The sequence below is a fragment of the Oryzias melastigma genome, unplaced genomic scaffold (assembly GCF_002922805.2).
Source record: "Oryzias melastigma strain HK-1 unplaced genomic scaffold, ASM292280v2 sc04655, whole genome shotgun sequence".
Classification (NCBI taxonomy): Eukaryota; Metazoa; Chordata; class Actinopteri; order Beloniformes; family Adrianichthyidae; genus Oryzias; species Oryzias melastigma.
In genome coordinates this window covers 1-1290 of record NW_023421223.1, presented here as the reverse complement: position 1 = coordinate 1290, position 1290 = coordinate 1, and the positions used below count along the sequence as shown (strand labels likewise).

The window sequence follows — 1290 nt, the reverse complement described above, 5'->3', positions numbered from 1 at the left end:
TTTGTACTTTGAACGTTTCCTTTTTTTAAATTTCCTGTTTGCTTTTAGTTCTCTGTTTCAATTCAAAGTTATTGGCCCAATACAAATTCTTCCCTTCTCCTTCCCCTCAATTTGAAGTGGCAGTTTAAGTGCAAGTCGTGTCTGGGATTGTTAATTTTTAAATTTCCCGTCCACCATCGCGAGAGTAATCCAGGTTGCGCTGAGAAACGCTGTTCTTCACGTCGGTGCGCTCTGAAGCACAGACGTTTACATTGAAATGGCAGTAATTACTTTTTTTGTTGTCGCATGACCTTTTTAAAGTTATGAAAACACTGTTTTTATGTATATTCAAGCTCTGGGAGCTCCGCGCTAAAGCTAGCGGACCGGCGATTATTGATGACGCCATTGGACAAAAGTAACGTCCGAAATATTAGACACTATTTTTTCATAACCCTCCGTTTGGAGGGCTAAATGAAGGGGAAGGGAGAAAGGAAGAATTTTCGCTGCCAAGCTGATCCTAATTTCATGTGGGGAGGGGGCTTTGAGCTCTTATAATCAATGTGTATTTTCGAGTTTAAAGCTGCTTTCAAATTATTATTATTATTATTTTTAATTTACAAAGCCTTTTTATCACATTTTCAATATTGCTTTTCATTCCCTTTAAGCTGATACTGATTTGACTCCATATTTCTGCTACTTGGCGTCATTAAAACAAAATATGTACCCACACAGCAGGAAAAAATAGAATTAGTTAATAGAAAAACCTAGAAAAAAGTAAAATTTCACAGTTTAAAATCCACCTTTTCTCATTTCGATTTGATTCCCTGGACTCATGCGCTCACATGGGTTGCCATGTTTTGTCCATAGACTGGATGTGCTCCTTGGCTTTCATTCTTAAAGCAGCGATGCTTGAGCTCCGCTGGTCCACGTTCTCCAGTGGGAACTTCTCAGGGTATGCCGCTGCACACTGGTACGGAGGAGGAGCCATGCTCTGCATCCCCTGCCCCATGGAGGGGTGAGGATGAGGATGGGAGTGGGGAGCGTGGGGGGTGACGTTGATGAAGCTGTGGCTCGGATAGCCGGGCTGGAGGCCCTGAGCTGGACTCATGAAGCCCGGGATGCTGTGGACCGGTGTGGCGCTGGACAGAGGCGAGGGCAGCCAGGGGTCCAGCGCCAGCGAATTGGTCACCGGCCCCACGCTGGGGTGGACGGACGCCGAACGGTTGAAGGAGAGCATGGGGGAGTCGTGGAGCTTCATGGCGCTCGCGTCCATTTTTTCCTGTCGACGCCATTTAGCTCTGCGGTTCTGAA

At 45.9% G+C, this 1290-nt stretch overlaps 1 protein-coding gene across 1 annotated transcript; it reads right to left on the bottom strand.

Moving 5' to 3' along the window:
* Window positions 1–479: 479 nt before the first annotated feature.
* On the bottom strand, window positions 480–1285 carry LOC112139111 (retinal homeobox protein Rx1; the record flags this gene model as incomplete). The annotated part of the gene is made up of 1 exon (XM_024261813.2): window positions 480–1285. A coding segment is annotated over one exon (468 nt), but the record flags the coding sequence as incomplete, so codon positions are not given.
* Window positions 1286–1290: the final 5 nt, after the last annotated feature.